Source organism: Rousettus aegyptiacus, unplaced genomic scaffold, assembly GCF_014176215.1.
Source record: "Rousettus aegyptiacus isolate mRouAeg1 unplaced genomic scaffold, mRouAeg1.p scaffold_m13_p_3, whole genome shotgun sequence".
NCBI classification, from domain to species: domain Eukaryota; kingdom Metazoa; phylum Chordata; class Mammalia; order Chiroptera; family Pteropodidae; genus Rousettus; species Rousettus aegyptiacus.
This window is the reverse complement of record NW_023416306.1, coordinates 109,227,722-109,252,386: the sequence shown is the minus strand read 5'-3', so window position 1 is coordinate 109,252,386 and position 24,665 is coordinate 109,227,722. Positions and strand designations below refer to the sequence as shown.

General features: G+C 40.2%; 1 protein-coding gene and 1 pseudogene across 1 annotated transcript in view; both read left to right on the top strand.

Annotated features, from left to right (window-relative positions):
• Positions 1 to 24,665, top strand: part of RYR3 (ryanodine receptor 3) — a 464,873-nt gene that overhangs the window by 259,258 nt on the left and 180,950 nt on the right. The window contains exons 19-26 of the mRNA XM_016160800.2: positions 2,606 to 2,798; positions 12,723 to 12,939; positions 16,775 to 16,879; positions 18,398 to 18,501; positions 19,672 to 19,755; positions 21,402 to 21,561; positions 22,970 to 23,117; positions 24,015 to 24,220. Of these exons, the coding sequence (XP_016016286.2) occupies positions 2,606 to 2,798; positions 12,723 to 12,939; positions 16,775 to 16,879; positions 18,398 to 18,501; positions 19,672 to 19,755; positions 21,402 to 21,561; positions 22,970 to 23,117; positions 24,015 to 24,220 (1,217 nt within the window). The remainder of the gene's footprint in view (positions 1 to 2,605; positions 2,799 to 12,722; positions 12,940 to 16,774; positions 16,880 to 18,397; positions 18,502 to 19,671; positions 19,756 to 21,401; positions 21,562 to 22,969; positions 23,118 to 24,014; positions 24,221 to 24,665) is intronic.
• Positions 12,126 to 12,246, top strand: LOC118600833 (annotated as a pseudogene).

The following is a 24,665-nucleotide window of genomic DNA, read 5'->3' as shown; positions in this document are numbered from 1 at the left end:
TATTTTTTAATTCAGTTGTTTTTTCATTGTTGTTGAGTTGCATGAGTTTCTTATATATTTTGAATATTATCCCCATATCAGAGGTGTTTGTAAATATCTTCTGCCATTTGGTTGGTTGCCTCTTTATTTTGTGGATGGTTTCTTTTGTTGTGCAAAAGCTTTTTAATTTGATGTAGTCTCATTCATTTATTTTTTCTTCCCTTGCCTTTGAGGTCAAATTCATAAAATCCTCTCTAAGACCAAGGTCCATAAGTTTAATACATATGTTTCCTTCTATGCCTTTTATTGTTTCAGGTCTTACATTTAGGTCTTTGACCCATTGAGAGTTAATTTTTTTGGTATACGGTGATAAATAGCAGTCTAGTTTCATTCTTTCCTGCATGGCTTTCCAATTTTCCCAGCATCATTTATTGAAGAGGCTTTCTTGTCTTCACTGTATGTTTTTAGCTCCTCTGTTGAAACTTATTTGCCTATAATATATGTGGGTTTATTTCTGGATTCTCATGAATTGTAATTCTTTATTTGAATATTTATTTCCCACCAGACTATGGACTTCTTAAGGACAGGAACTGGGTCTTCTGTCTTTGATCCCCAACCCCAAGGACAGTATTTGGCAATGTTAAGCCTCATTACTATTTGGGGAGTGGTAAATACAGTATGGTTTTGTCAGTCATCCAAAAAAACTAGAAGGGGATACATAATTTTTTTATTAAAGAGAACATAGTAGTTTTATTATTTTAAAAGCCATAAGTTACTTTAGAATCTATTACTAGAAAAGCAGCAACCACTGAAAACATTAAATAATAAAAAGTTTAAATAGTTCTAAGGTGAGAATAGAAATATTACATAGTATAGATATACATATTAACTTTATAAACAACTCACCCATCATAAGGGGATTTTTTTTAAAGAACCTTTCATGACATAAGCCATTAAAATTTAGTTTTTAATGACTATTTCCTTATGCAGTAAAATGTTTGTTATCTGTCAAATAGAAAAAACAAGTTATTAAACCTACAATATCCATTTGAATGCAAAGTATATATATGAAAGAGTAGAAATATTTTTTATTGAGTTAATTTTTTCCTTTTTTATACTTTTCTATATACAATGAACATTTATAATGAATATATATTACTTCTGTAATCAAGAAACAAGATATATTTTATAAGTTTTCTGCCTGAAACCCCATTTAATACTTCTTCCCCTTCGCTGCTCTCTTCCTAATAGTAATATAAACTTGGTAGGGAGATGAGTAAAAAGATTATGATAATTTACTTTTAGAATTTTCAGAATGGGATGGTATGACAAAAGCGAGAGGAGATTTTTTCACTAAGCTAGGTCAGGAAATGACAAATCTTATGACAGATATGCAACAACAACAAAAGAAGTCACCAATACAGAGTATAAGTGACAGTGTGTTTCCCTGCCTATCTGGAGTAATACAATTCTTTAAAACAAGCAAGCAAACTCTGCTGCACAGTTTAATGGCTAGATGGGCCTTACTGTTCTTCACTTTGGTGACTCCTACATGCAGTGCCAAAGCGGCCATATCTCTACACCTGTGAGGGCTTTCAAGGCTCCAAATGATTCAGAAGAGTCCTGCACCCACATTTAAACAGGGTGTTTGTCCTTCCAATTACATTGTAATGATATGGCACAGGGTGAGAGCGGGTAGGGGCCTTGAAGTCACAGAGGGCTGAGTTCAAATCACAAGTTTTTACCTGCTACATGAACCTGGACCTGTGATTTTTCTAGAGGCTGAGCTTCCACTTCTGTAGAGTAGGCACAGTGATGCCACAGTAATGCTGTCAAGAGGAGATTGTAAGGTGCCATTATTTATTATTCCTATGCTTTTGATGAAGTGAATGACCGATGTGCTGTATGCCACTCAAGAGGCAGGGGGTATAGCAGTTAAGGGGCATATCTAGAGACAGAATCCCTGAGCTCGAAGTCTTGGTTCTGTCTAACTGGCTGACCTTGAGCAAGTCACTTATCTTTGTGGATGCAAGTTTCTTCATCTGTCAAATGAAAATAATAGTGTTGTGGGGTTGTTGTGACTTTCGAATAAATTATTCCATGTTGAGTGATTAGAAGAGTGCCTGGTACATTGTAACCCACAATAAATGCTATTGTTGTTGTCGTTTCTGTAATTCCAGAAACTAAATTCTAGTCTGACAGTAGGTAAGCTTGCCAGAACATCATTTAGAGGAAATAGAAGAGAGCAAGGTCTCTGGGCACCTAAGAATGAACACACCCACACACCCCCACACCCCCACACCACCCCCTCAAGGACCCACACCCAGCAAAAGCAGTTTGTTATTCATTCCAGAGTCTGAGCACATTAAACAGGTTGAATTCTTGTTTGTTCTCATTTCTGGCAGCATGAGAGTTTCCTCTGAGACTCCTGTTGTCTCAGGCTGCCCACTCACCAGCTTAGGAAATCATTGCTCATTGCTCATCTCACGCAGTTTTCGGAAAGCAAAGTTGTAATTCAAATGTAATAGCATGTCCGGACCTCCTGTGTGCCATCATGCCTCCCACCTTCCACTGCCGGCCTGTGAGTGTTGCTTTGAGTCACACCTTCTTGTTCTTTGCTCACCAGGCCGCATTCCCAGAGCCGTAGCCTCCATCAACCAGCACCTCCTGAAATCAGATGACGTGGTGAGCTGTTGCCTGGACCTCGGAGTGCCCAGCATCTCTTTCCGCATCAATGGGCAGCCTGTGCAGGGGATGTTTGAGAACTTCAACACAGATGGGCTCTTCTTCCCTGTGGTGAGCTTTTCAGCGGGTGTCAAGTAAGTTATGGCTGTGATCTCATAGAGAGTAGCTGTCACCCCACCTCCTGCCACTGTGATGAGCATGGTAATCTCCTACAGGGCTTCAGCACCATAAGCCAGATTTCCAGAGAAAAGTGATGGTGAAAGCGGGAGAGCAGTGCAGAGTCATTCACTCCATGTATACTTGTTGAATGCATACTCTTGCCGGGTTATATAATATCTTCAGATAAATAGTAAGATGAATAAGATAAATCCTGTGTAGAAAATTACTTTAATAATTATAAAAAGTATTACATGCTCACTATAAAAAATTTGAAAAATACAGTTACAAATAATACAGTAAACATCATCCATGATCCCAACATTTAGCTATAATCTCTTAATATTTTGGTGTATTTTCTTCAAATTTTCTACAAATTTATTCTATAAATATATGCATATTTTTTAAATTGATGTCACTAAATACAAATTTTTCTTTCTTGATTGCTTTTCATTCAAGAATAAGTAATGAGCCTTTTCATGAATCATTAAGTATCCTCCTTCAATTGATTTATATGGCCATATAATATACTTTTATTTGGTGCACCCATGATATGATCATTACTTTGTTGTTAGACTTTCATGCTGATTCCACTTCTTTATAAATTATTATGAACATTCTTGAGCATAACTGTCCACATTTCTTCTTAGTTCCTCATAGAGGTAAGTCAAAAGGTATGAACTTTTTAAAGTCTGTAATTACATGGCCAAGTAGATGTTCAGTTCAGAATTTATTATTAATAATTCTGAAATCTAACAAGCTCTGAGAAACAGATTTTTTTTTTAATTTACGTTACATATACTTATTTTTTTAAAATTTAAAGAATTCTGAAACAACTCCGAAAATTTTAGATAAGGGATTTAGGCCTCTCGTATCATTAAAAGCAGCATAAGGGAAGACCCAACTTATTGGATCCTCATAAGCTTTTGCTATTATTGATTATTTTTCATCTTTGCTAATTTGAGAAAATTGTTTCTTAAAGTTTTAATTTTCTATTTAATTATCAGTATAGTTAAACATTTTTTATGCTTCCTGTTTTGTATTATTTTAACCCAATATTTTTATTAATTTGGTGTTTTGTGCCTTTCTGGAATTCTTTGGACAATTTTTAAAAATATATTAAGGCTGTTAAATAGTTGTCTTATAGGTTTCAAATATTTTCCCAGTTGGTCATTTACCTTTTTTATACTTAGTTTTGTTTTCTATTGTTTTTCCCCCCTCTTACAAAGGTAACGCGAGACAAAGAAAATAACAAGAACCCATAATCACACCGCACAGAGATAACCATATTACCTTTTTATTTATACATCTCAACAGTTTTACACTAAACTGGGCTTGTACTATGCATGCTGTTGTTCTGCATACCACTGCTCTCTGTTGCGTTCATTGTTCTGCCCCTTTCCATGTACCAGTTGGATGCTGTATTAATTATTTCAGTCTGACAGTACATTTTAACATCTGTCAGGCAAGACTCCATTATAACTTTTCATTAAAACTTTCTTAGCCATCGTTGATCCCTGCCTGTTAAAGAGGTCACAATCAACCGAGTGGGAAACTAGAAACTAGAGTCAACACAGTTAGGCTCACTCTGGTTCCCATGGAAACCATTGGACAGGGCAGTGAAAGGAGGAGAGTTGCGGAAAGCAGAGCTTAGAGCTGAGACCACAAAGAAATTATCTCACAGCTCCAAGCATCCGAGTGATGGAATTTCCAGAGTGACACCACTGTGACAGGCCTCAGCACCTCATGTAGACCGATAAATCAAGACACGTTCACATATTTTCTAGTGGAGCGTAAAAAATTGTTTCAGTTATGTAAACTATTTAGGAATAATTATCTTTTGGAAATGATAGTCAAACTTTAGAATTTGACAGATATGCAAACATACATAGTAACACAGTATACACAGACACACCTGCATATTTATAAACATACCTATGTAAATAGATATAATATATTGAAATTAAACATAATCGTTGGAGATTTTTGTAAGAAATGGAGAACCACTATAGTAAAACTTTACTAGGATTGCAGATCTACTCATCACAATTTCAAGCCAGAGAATTTCCCCTGGGGCTGTTACTTTCAAGAGTTGAGAGTTCTTTACCTGCATTTCTCTGTTCAGAGTATATTTCCATGAGACATTTATTGCAATTCTCCCTTTTTAAATGTGATGTAACACGTTCCTCACTGATATCCAAAAGGAGCAGGTAGAAAACAAGGAGCTTTATTGAAAGACAGAGGAATTACAAACACAAAGAAAACTGATTGGAACAAAGACTCTGTGGCAGTCAGAAGGAAAAACCAGTGTAAGCCCATTGTACATCGCCCCCTCTCTATTCCCCAGGTATAAAGAGAATGAACAGAAATCTAAATACAACATAACAGCATTTGAGTCTCTCACCTCTTGACTCACTGCCTTTCTTCTGGAGAAACTGCTCACTCTGAGCAGTCAGTTCCCAGGACCACATTTAACTGGGTAGTTAATGGCCTTTGTCACCTAGCACCGGTGCACTTCCCTTCTTTGTTTCCATAACACGCCTCTCACTGGGTTTTATTTCTCACTGAGAAAAGTGTTTATCTAGAAGTCAAATCTCTGGAGAGGGGTCTTTTTCAGTCTGCTGGCTAATGGACTTTTCTGAGTATTTGTGTTTCGAGAATAGCACATCTGATCTTGCATGATTTTAAATCATTAACTCATCCATCCAATCTCCCTCAGAGCTGTGAAATAGGACTTTAGAGTAGGTGATTTTTTTTTATTTTGGTGGAGATTTTGTTTTTGAAATCTTCTCTTGGCAAATAACTGTAGCTAGCAGGTAAAGAAATAGGCGACTGAAAGATACCCACATGTAGAAAATGTTTCTAGCATCTTGTCTCTAGCTCAGCAGATCATGCAGCCTTCTCAGTGCACGGGAGAAAGAGAAGCCAGTGTCCAAGATAAGAAAAATGAGATGTTTAACCCATTTATCAGGCACAACTGCCAAGAGAATTTAAGAATCTGAACTATCTACATGTGTTAACTTGAAAAGTTAACACCTGAGATAGGAGAGCTTCTTGATTATCACCAACTGAACAAGCTAAAAAATGGGGCCAGGGGGCTTGATGTCTCTCAGGCTTCCTTTCTGTCAGGAAAGTATCACCTCTGAGGTATTCCTGTTTTCGTTTTTCAGAACATGATATGATCAGAGATGAGATGGAATCACGGTTGGCCTGCATATTTGGGAAACACATTTCACTGAAGTGTGTCTAGTCCATCGCATGAGGTCCATTGGTCAGGGTCAGTGCTGGTCCTGTGTTGGAGAGTAATCATGGTTTATTTTCACTTATGAGTAAATGGGATTGGTATACCTATACTTTTACATCGACTGATAAAGTATAATTTGGTGCTGAAACCCAGCAGTTCCTCTTTGTACTACTTTAGTTCTGTTGTGCAGAGAGCTAGAAAGAGAAACCAGAATGTTAATTAAAGTATCTTATTGAAAATAGATGTGTCTAATAATAAAATTGCCTGGTAAATTGCGTCTCTCCCAGCAAGGTGATGCTCATCGAGATATTCCTCTCCTATTATAGTAGCATTTAGAAATGTTCTCATTTTTAACTTCTGTGTGACTTCTAAATTAGATTTCTTTTAAAGCCCCCATTTCCTCCTACTTAATGGTGGTTGCTGAGGTTGTAGTCTTGACTTCGTGACCCCACAATTACTTTATAATTACAAACAATGTTGTTGATAACACTTGTTTAGCATGTCTCTGCCTGTAGTCATCGAAGAGCAAAAATGTTTTCCAGTTAGTTTAGGCAGCATGAGTAATTACTAACAAAATCCACAGATCAATATGTACTCTCTTCTATTATGAACATGTCTTCCTAGTTTTCTTCTCACTGATTTATGACCAATATGATTAGTGTAGCAGCGCTTTGATGTAACAGCACTATTCATTATAGGACAGAATTTGGGATGAAGTATATGTATATACCTTGGAGCCCACCCAAAAGGCTAGGTTACGTAGATGCTAGGAAGCTCTTACTGAAAGGTGGTCTCACCTGCAAAATGGTATCATGGCCAGAACCACATGGAGAACATTACACAAAAGCTGCAGCATCTAGTGAAATTTTGGTGCACATTTTGTTTTGCAGAAAATTGATGAATTAGTCACTGTGATAGAGTATATGTTATAGCTATAGTTAAACTCCCTATAAATTTTTTTTATCATCTTACATAATTCTTTTATCAGCCCTTTCTAATTTATAAAAACAACAGTTTCCAAAATGGTTGCTGTTTGTACTTGCTGTTTGTTTTCTGTTGGTATCCACCAGGCTTGGCTAAAATTCAGGTAACCAACAACTTAGCTATTTCCAGCTTGCTGTAGTCAATGCCATGGAAATTATTGCTGAGATAAATATACTTCTACGAAGAACATGATGAGCACTGGCTGGATTGCCATGGGCTTTCATCAAACACTGGCCAGAAAGAAATATGAATGAAGGAACATACATAACTCAGATTGTCCTCCCGTCTTAGCGATATGGACTAAAGATGCAATTATGAATCATGACTTATGAGTTGAATTCAGGTCAGCAAAAGCTTGCTAATTCTTTTTCCTCTTAACTACAGCCTGTATCCTTTTGTTCTTTGGGACACCTTCCCAACTCTCAGGGAGGCACTCGACGGCAGATAAGAATAATGAGACATCTAATAACTAAGCCTATCATGACCATGTATTTGCTTGAAAGCTGTAAATAAGGAAACCTAGTCATCCTTTCTGAGCACAGTAAAGCTTTGATTTTTACTGTATTTTTTATTCATGGGTCAGTCTTTTAAATCCAGGAATTTGCGATAGGTATTCTCATCTCTTCTGCAAACTGACAGGCAAAAATGCACAGACCTCAAAAGATGGAACTGAAAAAGCTAGCAAGGATTTTTCAATACTGTTTGCTCTGTTTTCAAAATTAGTCAAGGCAATAGAAAATTTCTCTACATGTCCGGAAACTTCACTACTCCCAGGTGGCTATTACTAGAGCTCTTGCTCATTCTGAAGTGGAGGAATCTTAAGGACACAGCTGCTTACTGTAATCACTTCAGGAAGAAAAAACCTTCTCTGAGAGCTGATGGGATGTCTGAGTTATAGGAAGAACCCCCAGAAGATATATAAATGCTTTAGTGGAAGAGGTTAAATTGATGAATGAAACCGATTTTAAAAATCCATTAATATAATGAAAAATCTGAGGATAAGGAAGAACTAATATTAAAATTATTTATTTAAGAACTCAATTCTAAAATTACCTTTTATTTTTCAATTTAACCCTTTTTTGATGTCGGGAGATTCATTGGAACCCAAGCATCAGGTCAGAATACATCTAGAGAAAAGATATTTAGATTTTATTTGGAAATTTCTCATTTATGAATGAAGCAAAGGATTTAAAAGATAAACGTTAAGTGTCAGATGACAGATTTATTGAAAGGAGTAGACTTAATAGGTGTAACTACATTGTTTCTCCTTCTGCCCCTTCAAATCCATGCTCTGGACTTCTGGATAAGTTCTTAAGCGATTCTGCACCTTTTATTACCACTTTTAAGAACAGTTTTAAAGTTTCATCTATTTGAATATAAAAACTCCAGATTTGCATCCAGATGATGTTTGAGCCTTCCCCCACTTCCGCCTACAATTTGAGGTCCCTTTGTGCCTGGCTTGCCCTGGTTAGCCAGCTCCTCTCTCAGACCCCTCCAGAGTAGAGCCCAGGGAGCAAGATCACTGGAGAAAAGGCATGTCCTAGGTTGTTGGTGCAGCTGTCTTGTGGCATCAGACCTTTGTATAGCAATTGTGCAGTTGCCTCCTTCTCTTCCTGGGCCCTTCTGCAGTTTTTTTGGAACGCCCCAGGCTTTCTGATTGCAGTTCCTCTGGCACCAGCTTACCACCTGTGCTGCTTGCTCCCTCTGGCTGACCCCAAACCTCCCATTGCATTCCCCCTCCCCCTGCATAGGACTTTCACCTCTCTCATCATGTGGATTTCCGATCTCTGCCCAGTTCCTCACCTTTCTGGGCATAATTCCTTTTTAGATGGCTGACATCTAACTCATTTGTGGAGTGTCTCTCTGGTCTTCCAGGAGCACAGTCCTTGGCCCCACATGTCTCCCTCTTTCCCATGAGCCCCTCCCTGCCCTGTCTCCAGACAAATGTGTCCCTCACTAGACACACTTCTGAGGCTTCTGAATAGTTCCTTGGAGCCTTCATTTTTTGACATCAAATGAGAGAGAACACCCCTCCCTTTCTCCCTGACAGATCTCTCCACATGAATTCTTTACCTTTCTTATCCCCGTTGAAGTTTGCAATGGGCTAAAGTTGACAGAACTACTTTCACGATTTTTTGGTAACTCCTTCATAGTTGATCCAACACCTCACTTAAATGTGAAAATATTGGCATTCACCAAATTATTCGCCTTTGGGAACTCTGCTAAAACTCCGAGACAGAACGGAGCCCATTTTAATATCCTCAACTAAAGTGGATTTCAGGTATTTTATTTCTTTCTTTGGATTGTTCCTTTCAAACCTATATTTTATCCCTAGTTCTTTCCTTTGACCTGGTCAGTCTGGATTTCCCAAAGAGAACTATGAGTTGGGCCACCAATAGTGGTGGCAGTTCACTGGATTCCTTCCCACAGCCTCTGGGAAGCTAGCTCCTCATGGGCAGCATGTGAAGGAGAGGATGTGCCTGGCACCAGCTCCCATTCAGTCCCGCCTGCTGGGGAGCAAGGCTCCGTCTGGCAAAGCTTTGGAAGCAACCCAAGAGTGTCCCTTCTACCCACTGGAGCACAGCATAATGTCCTTTGTAGATGATGCTTCAGTGAGCAGTAAACACTGATTACTGGCTATGTTAATTTTTTATTTTACAGTTTGTATGGCCATTAGAGGGGATGAGATTAAGATTTATAACCAAATTATCATTCTCCTTTTAATAACGAATAGAAAAACAGAAAGCGTTGTTCTCCTTAAGCGCTATATGGAACTCCACCTTCTTGATTGGTTATCTGTCCAGAGGATGACAGCAGATTTTAAAACATAAGAGAAATTTTAAAAGAGCTGGCAAGAGAGCTCATGAATAATTAAGTCCATCTAGAAGTCCTCGTAGGAGGTCATTTACTTTTTCTTGGAATCCATATACTAGTGAGGGACAAAGAATAAACTCGCTATACAACCTCCCAGTTCAGCTTCTCCCAGGAAATGTGCTCAATGAGAAGAGGAAGGCAAAAAGCATCCCACACTCATTTCTTGGCCCAATAAGATCCAGTTTTATCCCATAGTTTCAATATGTCAGTAACAATTTGTTATGTTGCAGTCGAATTGGGACATTCTCAACAAATAATTTCAAGATTTAGTCATTATTTCCTGAAGGTTCACTAAATTAGCAACATTGCAGCCTAATGATTCAATTTTGTTTTAATGTCATTATTCACATTCCTAATATACATAGATTGTGCCCTATTACATAACATTTAATGCAGGAACATTCACAAGGGATAATTGTGGTTCTAATTCTATATCATTGTTGTTTGTACTTTAAAACGGGAAAGTGGGAGGTTTCATATGATTTCTATAATTAATTTTAAAACAGCATTTTATAAAATGCTGTTTGGATAAAGAATTGGTTTATATTGGGAAAGGAAAAAAGAAACCTTAATGTCTCTTGGGGAGATTTTTCTTTTCCATTTTCATAATTAGGCTCTTTCCATAATCACAGTTACTCAGCCAACACTGAGTCTCTCTTGCAAGCCTGCCCTGCCAGAATGTTTCAGTTAAGAGGAGTGAAGCCTAGTGGAGAGTGTTGCTGCAAGAGCTTTGCTAGATCGTAATCCTTCCTCCATATAGCTCATCCCCCTCCACACACACACGCCTTCTCCGTTCCTAACATTCCTAATTCCAAAACAAAAGTGGGGTCTGGCTGCTGCTTTCTGTCTTGTTCATCACCACCTTAGTCCAACCCATCCTCATCTCCCACTGTGACTAGATGGGTGCCAGGTCCCTCCAAGTGCTCCTAATTGGTTGCCAAGCCTGTCTTCATAGAACAACTTGAAGAATCTTCTATTACTTCTTAAAATCCCTCAGAAGCGTCCCGCCTGCAAGAAAATCCCAGCTTCTTGCCGTGGCCCGCAGACCCTGCCCGATCTAGCCTTGCCCCCTCCTGCCTCATCATCTGCCCCTTAGGCTCTCCAAGTTCTCACCACAGCACCCTACACCAGGGCCTTTGCATGTGTTGTGCCCCCACGTGGAATGCTCTTTCTCCAGATGTTGAACTCACTGGCTTCTTCTCCCTCACAGGGGTGACTTATGTCTTCCCTTCAGAGAGTCCTTCCTTGACTCCAGTCTAAGAGTAACCTCCTTCCCTGAATTACTGTACATCTCCCTCTTTATTCCGTCATCAAATGTCTCCCAGTCAGTAATTAGGCCTGTTTGTCTAGCTGGATGCCTGTTCTATGCTTCATTCATTATTGAATCCTTAGTGCAGAGAACACTGCAAGTCACATGGGCTTAGTAAATAGTTGTTAAATGGAGGGAGTAAATGTTGTGTGCAGATGCTACGTGTGTGTATTTTTCCTGTGTGAAATTGTTGTTGACCCTGCAGGGCTACATATCAGTTACTTAAAACTTCAGTCACATTTCCCCATCAATTATTAATGTGGTTGCAGTTGATTTGCAATGTTGTATTTCTTGTTACAAATCTAGGAGCATATGAAATATCTTGTATTTTGAAATAGTTCACTTTCACCCTCTCCTCCTTGCAGGGTGAGCTTGGGGGTCTAACCCTAACTCTAACCCAACCTATAGATACGGAGCTGAAATTCAGCCAGAACCGTGAATTAAAATATTGAAAGCCTTCAGCATGTTGGTAATGAGTGCCTTTCATTATTATGAGCCCCCAAGTGTCCTTTCCCCTTCCTTAGGCGGTCCCTGTAGGCACTGCTGCAGTGGGCCAGGGTGTCGGGCCTGGAGACCAGCAGGGCGGTGGTGCTCCTGAGAAAGGCATTGGGATACTAGTGACCAAACACTTTGTTCCCATTTGACCCCCTGTGGCAGTAGCCACCTACGATGCTTCCTCAGTGTCACCCTAGCGGCTCCTATGGGGAACTGCAGCCTCTGTAATATATCATTTCTGCCATCTCCTGGCATGTGTACCATTTGTGTTTAATACTTTGGTGTTACTAAATCTTTTGCCTGCATATTAATATAAGAATTTCCTAGTTTCCTGAGATAGTTATATCAGCTTTTCTTTATGTGTGATTACTCTCTCTCAAATAAAAATTTGAGTCTACGGCCTATGACCATGCTACCCTGAACAAGCCCGTCTGATCTTCTGATCTTGAAAGCCAAGCAGGGTTGGGCCTGGTTAGTACTTGGATGGGAGACCACCTAGGAAGACCAGGTGCTGTAGGCATAAAAAATAAAAAATAAGGGATTGTAAACTGACAAGGTCTTTGCAATCTGTGAAGTCAACCAAGGGTTGCCTCGCCTAAAAAATTATAAATAAATAAATTTGTTCTTTTAATGCTATAATTTCAATATTTTTAGAGAATAATATCTTCACTGTTACTCTTTTGAATAGTAATGTTGCTGATAGTAATTATTTGCCTGCTAGAGTAAAGATAAACATGATTTTTAAAATGTAGTGATGTTAATGTATCAGCTATTAATAATGTGGCTGACATGGGTCAACTCAGGATCATGCATTAATGCTCAGTTCTCTCCACACTGCTTTGTTGGATGCTTTAGGATGTTTGCCGTGCTGAATCTGAATTTAGTCACTTCCCAACAAAATAATTTTGAGGTCGGGGTAACTGATCTTTATTTTTCACTTATATGGGCTAGAATTTTTTTTAATCTTTCTCTTCCTGGTTTCTCTAAATAAAACAGAGTACGTTTCCTGATGGGTGGACGTCATGGAGAATTTAAGTTTCTGCCTCCTTCTGGCTATGCCCCTTGCTATGAAGCCTTACTTCCCAAAGAAAAGATGAGATTGGAGCCTGTCAAAGAATATAAACGTGATACTGAAGGCATCAGAGACCTGTTGGGTACCACCCAGTTTCTCTCCCAAGCCTCTTTCATCCCATGCCCCATAGACACCAGTCAGGTAGGTTCAAGCTGTCAACAAGAGGCCATAAAGTAATAGGGCTACATCTTTCTGTGTTGTCTTTGAACCATCTTTATCATACATTCTTTACAATTGTCATGTAATGTGAACAACTGTTATTCTTCATGTTTCTACCATATGCATGGATTGAGCTCTTTACGGATTTCTCAACCAGTGAACAAGTTGAGCACTCGCTGCATGCAAGGCACCGTACTAGGTCTGTGAAGCACAGGCAGGAAGATTTCAGTTTTCTCTGGGAATTCACAACCAAGTGGAAGAGTTAAGATGCAAATGTATTATCCTTTTAAAGTCTAAATGTAATAAATGCAAAATGAAGAGTACGTACAAGTAAATGCTTGAGACACCCTTTCAGCTAATATGTTACTAGGTGTCTGTGTGGAGAGCATAGAATTTAATCAGCGCCTTTAACAAGCTTAATTGGGGAGGAGCATTCAGGGGTGAAATAACAGCAGTGGGTTAGATAAGGGCCTATAAGTGAAAACACAGACTGTGGACAAGGCTAATGAATATTGTCATGTGGCTGGTCGCTTGGAGAAGGAGGACCATGTAGGAGAAGAGTTGGTTAATAAACTGAAAGAAATGAAATAGCAAGGAGGACTTTGAAAGTTCTGATAAATAGATAAATTTACATCAATCTTCAGATTTTTGAAACTTTAATAAGGTTTTTAAAACATGACTTTAAACTGGAAAACATACACGTTTAGCACACAAATACTGTAATGTGAGTCAACTCCAACTCCATTTGAAAACATGTGAATCAAATTACATTTTTAGAAGTTAGTAGTTCCCATTTAAGCAAGTTAGCACCTTGCTGAATTCAACCTTTGTAAAAAGAGACTTAGTGCATATTTTTTTCCCTTTTCAGAGTTTTTATTTTGAGAGAAATATTCACATGATTATGATGAGGGGCATACGATAGCTTTCAGTGTTTCCAACACAACAGTGCTACTAAAATCATTATTCTAGGTGTTAGAGAAAATAAACGAAAAGGGACCTTGTCTCTGAGGCACTTGGGTTAATAATTCACAGGAATATTGGTCTTTTAACCTGTAGAAGCTCTCCAGCATGTATTTTCTCATAATATTCATATGACCCTGCTACATTCAGCTCTGTGTCCATGCTCGTGAGTTTACTTCTTACCTCCTGTAGCTACGGATTTGTGAAGTCTCAGAGAATAGTGACCATAGCGTTTCTCTGCCTGCTTCGTAGAGCCTAGTACAGAACCTGGAAAGGCAGTTGGAGCTGAGAATGTTGATAGGAAACTGGGGAGGAATTTGTGAGCCAAAGATTATCCTAGGAATCAATCATCTGGTTCCTGTGCTTTCTAGACAAGAAGCTAGAGGGCCAAAGATCTAAATGAGCTGTTCTGTGGACATGAGGTTAGTGTCCAAGCAGGCGGAGAACATGAGCAGAAGCATGGTTCCTACTTCTCTGTGCTGCCCTTCTTACTAAGTCATCATAAAAATGTATGTTACTCAGAAAAGGCTTCCTGGAAGAAATGGGCTCCTAAGAGAGTTCAAAAAAATGAAGGGAAGTTTTGATGAAGGAGGAAAGAGGTCTTAACCAAAGAGTGAGAAGAATTTCTAAATGTGCATATTTGAACATTTGGAAATCAAAGAATAGATAAATCCACAAGCCAGAAGAATGTAGGTGTCAGGGCCCACAGTTGGATTTGTATGGACCCTAGAACTAAGAAGGTGTTGCTGGAAAATCAAATAAGGAAGTTCTCATTGGAAAGGTACAATTTATTATCTTGAATGAGACCCTATAATTTTTTAGAACTTGTGAAATTGTTGTCCAAAGAGGAATTAAATATCAGATACATAGAGTCAACTCCATTCTCCCCAGGGCACACTAATCAGTTTATAGACTAGGTATCATTAACTGGAGCCCTATTGTTACACACTAACAGTGCCAGTGCTTGAACCACCACCAGCTCCGGGCTGAGCTTGGAGAGAAAGGAGCCCAGCTCTGACCAGCCCACCCCTGGGCATAATCAAGCCAGTGTTACTCTGTCCCAGGTAATGATTTGGGTTATTCGTGGAGGACTCTATCCACATTTTCCCTTTCACTGGCTCCCCTGACATGCAAATCTACTTTAAGGTTATGATCAACTAAGGAACACTTAGTTTAAACAGAGTATCTTAACCAATAAAATCCAAATACAGTTGTAATTTGTTTTATTACGGTAGCAGTAAACTAAAGAAAATAGGGGAGAAAAGAGAAAACTTGTAACCTCTGTGGAGAGAGATAAGCAAAGTTCTGGGAAACACACAGAGGAACCTACCCTGAAGGTAATTGGAGAAGACTTCCCAAAGGTGGTGACATCCGAGCTAAATTCAGGATAACTATTGAGGTGTTTGAATGAAAACTGAAGCTGCACAGCAGTTAAAACGATGAAAACAAATTTTACTTAGGAGCTATCATAATAGGGGAAAAGGAACTCCAGTACAGAGCTGGGCTCAATTCTGAATACAACAAGAACAAGTGGGGATTTATAACTAAGGAGCAGATTGGGAGCTGGGGTGGGGGTCAGTAATGGAATATTACTAAGAGGAAACACCAGGATTTGGAATGTTCTGACCGAACAATTCTAGCCGAAAACAGGCCGGAGTGATCTGATATTACCTGGGAGATGGTGGGGGATGAGGAAATTTCGTCAGACATGAAAGGTCACCAAAAATCAAGGGTAGCAGATTCTCCCTAAACTGATTTAGCAGGATTCTTGCTAAATCTGGGGTCTTGAGGGCAAAGCCAAGGATGGAGCCTAGTCAAGAAAGGACTCAGAAGCACTTGTCTAGAGTCTGGTCAAAGAGAGCCATCGTCATTTGCCTGTGCCATGGAAGGGTGTGTGTTTGTGAAAATATTGTGTGTATCGTGGGAGGTATTAATAAAGTGAAGGTTGCATTTGCCGGGCATGGAACGGTGTGTGCAACAGTGTGACCTTTGGAAGGCTTTTTAAAAGTTTGGAAAGGAAACATTTTGGAGGACCAGGATGAAATATCTGAAGCAGTGCACTATATGTTTGGTTAATACATCTAGTCTTGTCTTAGGAGTATCAAGGAACCCTTGGTCACACTCAGGAGGAGAGGATTTCAATGTGTTTTTGTTTTTTGTAGACTCATCGCTCTGGCCAGTATGGAGAATAGATTGGTGGGGAGTTGGGGAGACCCTTGCGATGGTCTAGGGAGAAAGGAAAATGAAATTGAGTGACGTGGAGGAGGAGATCCTTCCAAAAGACACTTAGGAAATTAACATGATGGCTTTTGTGACTGATTAGATTGGGGGCGTGGGGGGTAATGCCGAGAGGGAAGACACCGGGATGACTTCCAGGCTTGAAGCAATAGTGGGGCCACATAACAAAAGAAAAGAAAAGAAAAGAAAAACAAGAAGAATAAAAGGTTTTAAAGGTAAGATAATGAATTATCTTTGAGTAACCTATTGAGTTCACTTCGGTAGGAAGATCCTTCAGGCAGTTAGAACCATGGGTCTGAACTTCAGGAGGGACGGTGTACCTACCTGGGAGTGACCACCTCTGGTTGGTTGAGATCTCCCAAGGAGAGAGAACAGAGAGAGGGGAGGTAAGGCCCAGGGAGGCATTCACAGGTGAAGAACACACAAATATCTGCAAAGAAGACTAAGAGGGGACAGGTAGAGAGGAGGCCAAGAGAGGAAAGAGTCTTCGATTACAGCTCCTCCTGCGTGACGTGTAGTGAATTCAACTGGGGCACCTGATCCATATAGATTTTATGATAGATTTCAATATAGTTGGCTCTTGTAGTCCTGACTTCTCACTGATTCTTTATCCTTTTAGGTGGTTTTGCCACCTCACCTAGAGAAGATCCGAGACAGACTGGCTGAAAACATCCATGAGCTTTGGGGAATGAATAAAATAGAGCTTGGCTGGACTTTTGGCAAGGTATGTGTTCCCGTGGTCAGGCAGAGGTGGAGGGCTGGATTGCTTTATTATCTGGAAGGGTTCTTCAAAGAGCTGAATGAGGAAGAGAACCTCCTGAGCCCAAACTCACCCCTCCTTACTGCTCCCTTTCTAGCTTCCACTGATTCAGCAGCACGCTTGCTCCATTGTTTGTGTAGTGTGGTCAGAAGTGCTGAGAAGACCAGCTCTGCACAGACAGTCCCAGGAATCTATTTAATCTCTTCTTACTCCCAAAAGCTGGTTTCCTTTGTCAGGGAACACTGAGTGTGGTAGTTCCTCAGCACCTCCTTTAGATACCCTCTTATCTCCTTTTCCTTTCAGAAAAAGCTGTCCTCTCTGCATGGGTGGTGAAGAGGATGATTTATTGTTTTGAATCTGAAGTTGTTTAATATGGTTTTCAGATTATCACTAAGATTAATGGACGCTCAGAGGAGGTTGAGGGAACTCTTTTGCTAGGAAACATTTTTCAAAGAGGCTGTAAATTGACTTTGTTCTGTGATTCACGTAAGGTCGTATCTGAAGGCAAAAGGATAGGTGAGTTCTGAAGCTTCCATAACCCTGCCACTCTGAAATTATGCACAGTTCAGCTTAGTTACTGGAAGGGTTCCTGCCCTCTAACACGTGTCTAGTGATATAGCTACAATGAAACATTCTCCTTGAATCGGACCGCCTCTCTGCTGTGTGTTTTATAACATCACAAACCTCTCTTTTGAGAACTGAGCACAAACGCAATTTTACCTTTATTTCTATGATTATTTTATTGTTGCTTCCTTCATGGGATTTGGACTTTCCCAAGCTCCTAATTTGTGGAATGAGTGAATGAATTAGTTAATGTCTGGATTTGCATTGTCCGGTACGGTAGCCATGAGCCATATGTGGCTACCGAGCACTTGAAATGTGACTAGTCTGAATTGAAATGTGCTGTAAATATAAAATATACACCAAATTTTGAAGACTAACTATGAAAAATAATAAAAAATGTCTAATAAGTTATATCTTATATTAATTACTTATTAAAATGGTAATATTTTTGATATATTGGGTTAAAAAATACATTATTAAAATTAATTGCACCTGTTTGTTTTTGCTTTTCTAATATGGCTGGTAGAAAATATGAAATTACAAATGTGGTTCACTTGTGGTTCATGTTTCTCTTGGATAGCACAGAGCCAGATTCTGTATGTAGTCTTTTATATTCTGAAGAATTTGGGGCAGGGAGGAGCATGGCTACCATGTGTAAAATTGCTTCTCTGGGAAAGTATGTTCTGAATGCAGACACCTGACTAGAAACAAATCTACAGAGCACACGCCACTGACAACTTGGGGACTGTATGTATCATTTACTAGAGAGAAGATCATCTATTTGCCTATCAGCAAATAGCTGTCTTTGTCTTGCCTGATATAGATTGTCTGGGCCATGTTTCAAAGTGTGTTCTTTTCTGTTTTCCAATGCAGTGCCAGCTGTCAAACTTAAATTATATTCTCTATATTGTCACCTAGATACGGGATGACAATAAAAGACAACACCCCTGCCTTGTGGAGTTTTCAAAGCTGCCTGAAACTGAGAAGAATTATAACCTACAGATGTCAACTGAAACCTTAAAGTGAGTGTTTAGTTGAATTGAATTTAGACTAAAGAGTGGATGATTTAATGCCTTATAACTAAACTGCAAAGATATGTCTCTTGCCTCAAAAACATGATGCATTCTGATAAATTAGAGGGTGTTTATTCCTGTCACACAAGGATTTAACATAGTAAGTAGCACATCCACCATTATTATTTAACATATATATTTCTGTAGAGGCCATTTGCTATTTGCCAGGGACAGGAAAAATATAGGCAGGGAAAAAAAAAGACAACTTAAGAATCAAAGGACCAACTGCCTCTTATAGTTCAGGTAAAATCAAAACCAAAGATAAGGCATTTGTTAAAACCATTGAGAAAAAAGAGGTTTGATTCTCTAAAATTCAGTCTCAAAACAACTTATAGCTTCTCTGCGATCCTACCCATGGTTAAAAGCCTAATTCATACTTCAGTTATTTTAGCCCAAGTTGGGATTTCCCATCTTGAATTCCTTTTGTGCTTGTTGCCTATTCTCTCCATGTTATATTTCTGTTCTCTACTTGTCAGTGTAGAACATTTTAATGCTGTGGGTTTGTTGGCATAACAACGCTCTGCAGTGGTGCCTTTTCTCAAGGCTCTCTCATGTGTGATGTCTTCAGTCTCCCTGATGCTTCTCGATGGTGCAGCTCTGGTACCTCATAGTGTCAAGCATGGCTCAAGGCACGGTGCAGGGAGCATGCAGTAAATATTTGCTGACCTGTAGATTTGCCATTAGGATAGTATCTGTTCCCTGGAATCAGAGAAGCAGGATGCAATCCTAATGTAAATTTGTAAACTCAAAAATGTTTCAAAGTGGGGCTATTGACAACCTTCTCTTTTCATATTCTTGTGCTTGCTGTCATCTAAATCTGGAGTTAGCAAACTATGGACATGGGCCAGTCTGACCAGCCACCTATTTTTGTAAATAAATCTTTATTGTAACAAAGCCAAGCTGCTTACACTCTATAATGGCAGAATTAAGTGATTATAACAGACCTATGGCCCACAAAGTCTAAACATTTATTATCTGACCCTTTACAGAAAAGTTTGGTTGCTCTTTGATCTAAATGAATGACTGTTGGCTGCTTTCATCAGATCGGATGTGGGGCAGGGTTCTTGCTGTCCTTTATCTAGCAGTTGACCATGGTCTTTTCCCTCTTTTGCATAACAGAACCCTCCTAGCCTTGGGGTGCCACATTGCTCATGTTAATCCAGCTGCTGAAGAGGATCTCAAGAAGGTCAAACTGTCCAAAAAGTGGGTGATTTTTTCAATAGTTCAAGACTTTTAAGTGCCTCAGTCTGAATGTTTAAACTGGGAGGATGGGAAGCCCCTGCATGAAGACAGGTGACAGCTTCACGTGCTTGCTAGCACCAGCTTAGGCTATCTCCTCCGATTCCTTAGGCTGCACTGAAACCCCCAGGCAGAAGCCTACTGAAGTACAAGTGTTTCCAGGCTTTCCCTCTTTTTGCTGCTCCTGCCCAGACCCACACTACTATTGTTAGCTTTGAGCCAAAATGTAGCACTCTGAGATGCATGCACTGTCTTTGGTCTATAAAAATAACATTTGGCATAAGAGCTTGAGAATGGTTGGTAGCCATAGCAAAGATTCACTCCTCTGGCATTAGGCCAGCCTTATAAATCCTTTGTGGAAGTTGGCGTCTCTGCCAAGATTTAATTTGGCCCCCTAAATCTGCATATGTGCTACTCTAGTTCTCAGCCGTACATTCACAGAGTCACATGGGCTGGTACATTCAGATACATGCTCACTGGTGCATCCACTGGCTCACTTCCACACTCCCCCTCACGTACTCCAGCCTTGGGTGTACATGCACTCACACAGGTGTTCATAATTAGTTATGAGCCAAGGCAGTGCCAATGGTAATCAAATGCTTCTCTTCCCATTCTTCCTGTTAAACTCCCGAGCTTCCAGGCTCCACTCTCAGAAGCTGAGAGTAGCAAATCTGAGATGCAGCAGCTGGAGGGGCAGCCTGCTGGCCAAGGCTTCTGTGGTCAGTGCACAATAATCAGTGCAGGCTGACTCTGCCCAAGATCAGGCACCCCGAGAAGGCAGACAAGGGACGAGAGCCTATAGTAGACTCTGAATCTAATTCTGCTTGGAGGTTCATGGGTAGAGTGAGCTTTCGTCTACCAGTCATCACACTTAGGTTCTGGCCTGATCTGGGCACTCAGTGGCCCTGGAGCCATGGACGCCTCTGGACTCATGTTCCCACATGGCCACGATCAGCTACTCTCACTAGAGTCACTCCATAGTGTTCCCTGGTCCTCTCCATTCACATAATGCATCTACCTGGACTTGTACTGAGCTTTTTCCCAACTTCACATTAACTATCAAATTAAAGACATTTGAAGCTCTGACTCCTAGACTGGACATCTTAACCACTAAAGACACTTCAAGCTCACAACTTGTCTGATTCCATGATTTTTTAAAAATTTTTCAAAGTGAAAGTTTAACTTTCTAAGACTGAGCAATCATTTTCTGCTAATTTATAAGAAATCATTTGGCTCAACGTCCTATGCTCACCCATATGGCTAGAACCTTTTGTGTTTTAAAGTGGGATGAAGGAGCTTCTGGTAATGTTACAGGGCATGTAAGTGTTTTTGTAGAAATAAGGGTGGATTTCCACTGACCATCCATCCACTTTCTCCAATAGTCTCCTTTAGATCTGTCACCCACATTGGAAAAAAGAATGGTAGATAAGGGGCTTCATCTGTGGACTTCAAATAGAACTGAGATATCCATTCTACCACAGGGTAGAATCTGTGACTGTAGCCTTATTTTCAGAGTGTTCTTACCATGTCCTATTGGTCTAAAATCTGGAATGGGGGAGTCATACAGATCAGCTCAAAATGTTTTTTTTTTTTTTTCTATTTACCTATAGCTACATGATGTCCAATGGCTATAAGCCAGCCCCTTTGGATTTGTCTGATGTGAAGCTCTTACCTCCTCAGGAAATTTTAGTGGATAAACTTGCAGAAAATGCACATAATGTTTGGGCAAAGGACAGAATTAAACAAGGATGGACTTATGGCATTCAACAGGTAAGGAGTGCCAGGTCATGCCCGCTGGAAAAGTTAGGAGATGTGCTCATCCATCAACATGCCATTTTTCTTTGGTGGGTGTTAGATTGGAAAATAGAGGTTGTCCTTGCACTCTAGCCCCCCTGCCTCAGCACGTTCATTATTTATAGAATCATAGGACTGGATGGCATTTGTAATGGTCACACTGACATTAACTCCAGGCACAATTCCAATTTTGTAGAAAAGTATAGACTTACCTTTCCATCATTAGTCTGGTTCACTTGTGATCATGACGCCCTGTGTATGTGCCCACTGGCTGCATCTGCTCTCATTTCCTCCCGTTCTGCTACATGCCTTGTGGAGAGGTGAGCTTTCCTGCCGCTCTCCAAGGCCAGGGTAAGACAAATCAATGTCATAGCTCAGCCATATTTCTGGGATGGTCCCAAGTATCTACCACTGAGAGTAAAAAGGAGGGATGCTATCTCAGGAGAGGGGCAAAACAACTTTCTCAGAAGTCTGTGCCCCCTGACTTCAGTCCATCATTCAATCCACCAAGACTCCTGAGCAGCCAAGATTCTTAGCTTGAGCAGGAGGCAGCCTAAGAGCCAGAGTACAACAAGGAATTAGGTAGAGTTCAGAGCGAGGGTTTAGCTCCCGACCATTTAGCACACCTCTCTTCGTGAAATGCTTCCCTCATCTCGTTAAGTACCAGGGTGAGTGTGAGGGAAGTTCGTGGGTAGCTGTGTGCACACATATTCATTCATATCTGAGCCTCTGAACCTACATATGTAGAAGCCAAGAACACTACAGCTATAGAAACCATTTCAAGGGGGATAGTGGGGATTCAAATAGCATGTCAGTCATATTTATTTGCCACTTACCACTGCAGTTGTCATTATTGTCTCTTCCTAGTCCTCCCTAAGGAGCCGAGGAGAACTCTAATATAAATGTGTGCCCACTGCAATGAAATGGACCCACCGTGGCTCTGCCACCTTTTCTGATGTTTCTTTATGAGCAGAGATATTTCTCTATGATGTTTCTCTCTCAAAAGGCTGTTGTAAGGAGTCTCTAACAGTTTAAATTGTGCATAGTTTTCCATAGGTGGTAGTTACATAAATCCCTATCTGCTTTGCCTTGGGAATAGAGGTTTCTAACCAGTTTCCTGACACTTCATTTTATTCGCAGGCCTGCATTATTAAAATGTGTTTTTTAATGCTAGCTTTGAACATTAGAAAATTTCCATGTTACCGATTTAATTCTGAAGAGAAGTAGTAAATATGTACATTGCTAAATATCAAGGCATTGGGGGAAGAGCAAGTATGCTCATATGAGGAAGGCAGGACGCTTCCCGGGAGTGTGTGAGTGGGACGAGCTATTCGTAAAGACAAAATATGTTTTCTCAGAACCCCTTTTCTCTGGCTTTGCATAGGATTTGAAGAACAAAAGAAATCCCCGTCTGGTGCCATATGTGTTACTGGATGAGCGTACCAAAAAGTCAAACAGAGACAGCCTTCGTGAAGCTGTTCGGACTTTTGTTGGTTACGGTTATAATATCGAGCCATCGGATCAAGAACTAGGTAATGCGTGGAGATCATTCATTCTGGCCCCAGGGGACCAAACAGGTCCTCTTCTGGGGAAATGCTAACTTCGAGTATTCGAACTTGTACCATTAAAAATGATATTGGTGCTAAAGAGCACTAAACTCAATGGGGTACTTTAAGAAGTAGGGGAGAGGGAGGAAAATCATGCTTAGCAATAAAATATTGTCCCATTGACAGATGTGTCTGTGATGACCACGACTATCACCCAGTTCCACAGGGAACAAGTTATCCTTTAGGGTAGCTGAGCTTTCAGGGTTTTTTTGGTCACAAAACTAAGTTACCACCATTTATTTTTCAAACATGTAAATGTCAGCTTACTTTTGGAACAGGTAACCTTATCCCTAAATGAAATTCTAACACCGATTAAAATCTTCACTTTATAATTGATAAACATGTCATTGTCGTCTCATACCCTAGGAGGTACCAGGCTACTAGGGCAGTATTACAGGTGAATAAGGGGATGAATTTGGACTAAGACAGATCTGGGTTCAAATCCTTGCTTTCCTCAGTTTATTACCTCTGACCTTGAACAAATGATTTAACCTCTGAGCCTCAGTACTTCATCTGTAAAATGAAAACGATATTACTGACCTCATAGGATTATTGCTAGGAAAAAAGAAACAAAACAAGATGTAATCTCTAAAGGGTCTTCTACAAAGTATTCACTTGGTGAATTGTAGCTTGCGTCGTTATTACGATATGATGATGAAAATGATGATTATGTGCTGCACAGAATGTTATATTAGAGACAGTGGGAGATCTACCATCAGTCTTTGTTGTTGTCAAATTCTTTTGAGAAACGTTACCAAATTATTAATGTTCCATATGCTCTCTTTCCCTCCTATACTCTGTTTCCTTTCCTTCTCGCAATAGCGGACCCAGCTGTGGAGAAAGTCAGCATCGACAAGATTCGATTCTTCCGGGTAGAGCGATCCTATGCAGTGAGATCTGGAAAGTGGTATTTCGAGTTTGAGGTGGTGACTGGTGGAGACATGCGTGTCGGCTGGGCCAGGCCAGGCTGTCGGCCTGACGTTGCACTGGGGGCCGATGACCAAGCCTTTGTGTTCGAAGGCAGCCGGGTGAGTCTGGTCACATCCTCCGTCCAAGTGTTTTTTTTTCTCCAAACATTTCCCTGGGAGTTGGAAGTACCAAGTGTGGGTCTCTGGCTTCAAAATGAGTGGCCACCACCAGTGGCTAATTTAAGTCATTGAATGATTATTACCTAGTGACTGTCACTTTTCTCCTTGCTCTGGTGAAGGGGAGACCGTACACCAAGTACCTTCAGTAATCACCTGTATATCTGCCCTTGCATCTGAGCCCATTGCTTCTACTCCAAAAGAGGGCCACAGGATACTATGCAGCCAGTATCTGGGGAAGTCTTACCACTTTGCCCCAGAGGGAGTCCTGCATATTGTCATAGCTAACTGGGTATTGGGAGACTTGGGCCACCTTTCCTCATGAGCCTTATGTATCTCAGTTTCATTCATCTGTAAGATAGATCACTCCTCCCTGTGATTTGTGCTT